Genomic DNA, 595 nt, shown 5'->3' with positions numbered 1-595 from the left:
CACAAGACCCTCTCTAACGCCTCAGAGCCGCTCTCCAAATTAAAAATGATCAAAGTTGTGTTGTAGTACGAAATATTACCTGTCACCAAAAACCTCTGCATAGAGCCTGCTCATTACAGTAGCCTCAGAAACTTCTACGTACCTCAGAAACTTCTACCTACACATCTCAAACACGCTGTACAGGAAAATAAGCTTTGGAAGAGCTATTTTCACACATCTCTCCACGATTTGGCCAACCCAAGCACTTAAAGGTCAGAAAGTTGGTATCTCCTCACTATGCCGTCTCTGCAGCATGTGTAAATTTGCTTCTCCCAAGAAGCTACCTGAAAAAGGTGGGGAGAAAAAGCAGTATTTAAGCAGAGTGTCTGTCAAGTGACAGTTAAAAGTAAAATTCAGGTACTTATTTAGAGAGATCAGCTTTCCTTTTAGACTTTTACAGAGGGAAGAGGAGGTGGGTGTCTCCTGAAACAGCATTAGCAGGTTTTAAAGGGCAGTTCAAGTTTTCACCAGGAGCAGGTAAGCGCTCACACAAGGGTTCTTCTGTTAGAAACAAATCCCAAGATAAAGGCAGCTGCCTGCTACACGGCATCAACTT

General features: G+C 43.0%; 1 protein-coding gene across 1 annotated transcript in view; it reads right to left on the bottom strand.

The window, feature by feature from the left end:
- Window positions 1-245: 245 nt before the first annotated feature.
- The window catches only part of PAAF1 (proteasomal ATPase-associated factor 1), an 11643-nt gene continuing 11293 nt past the window's right edge, over window positions 246-595 (bottom strand). Inside the window, exon 10 of the mRNA XM_009585441.1 lies at window positions 246-323. Coding sequence (XP_009583736.1) covers window positions 246-323 — 78 coding nt within the window. The remainder of the gene's footprint in view (window positions 324-595) is intronic.

This window comes from Fulmarus glacialis, unplaced genomic scaffold, assembly GCF_000690835.1.
Source record: "Fulmarus glacialis isolate BGI_N327 unplaced genomic scaffold, ASM69083v1 scaffold7619, whole genome shotgun sequence".
Classification (NCBI taxonomy): domain Eukaryota; kingdom Metazoa; phylum Chordata; class Aves; order Procellariiformes; family Procellariidae; genus Fulmarus; species Fulmarus glacialis.
Note: the sequence above shows the minus strand (reverse complement) of the source record. Positions and strands in the feature narration are given on the sequence as shown.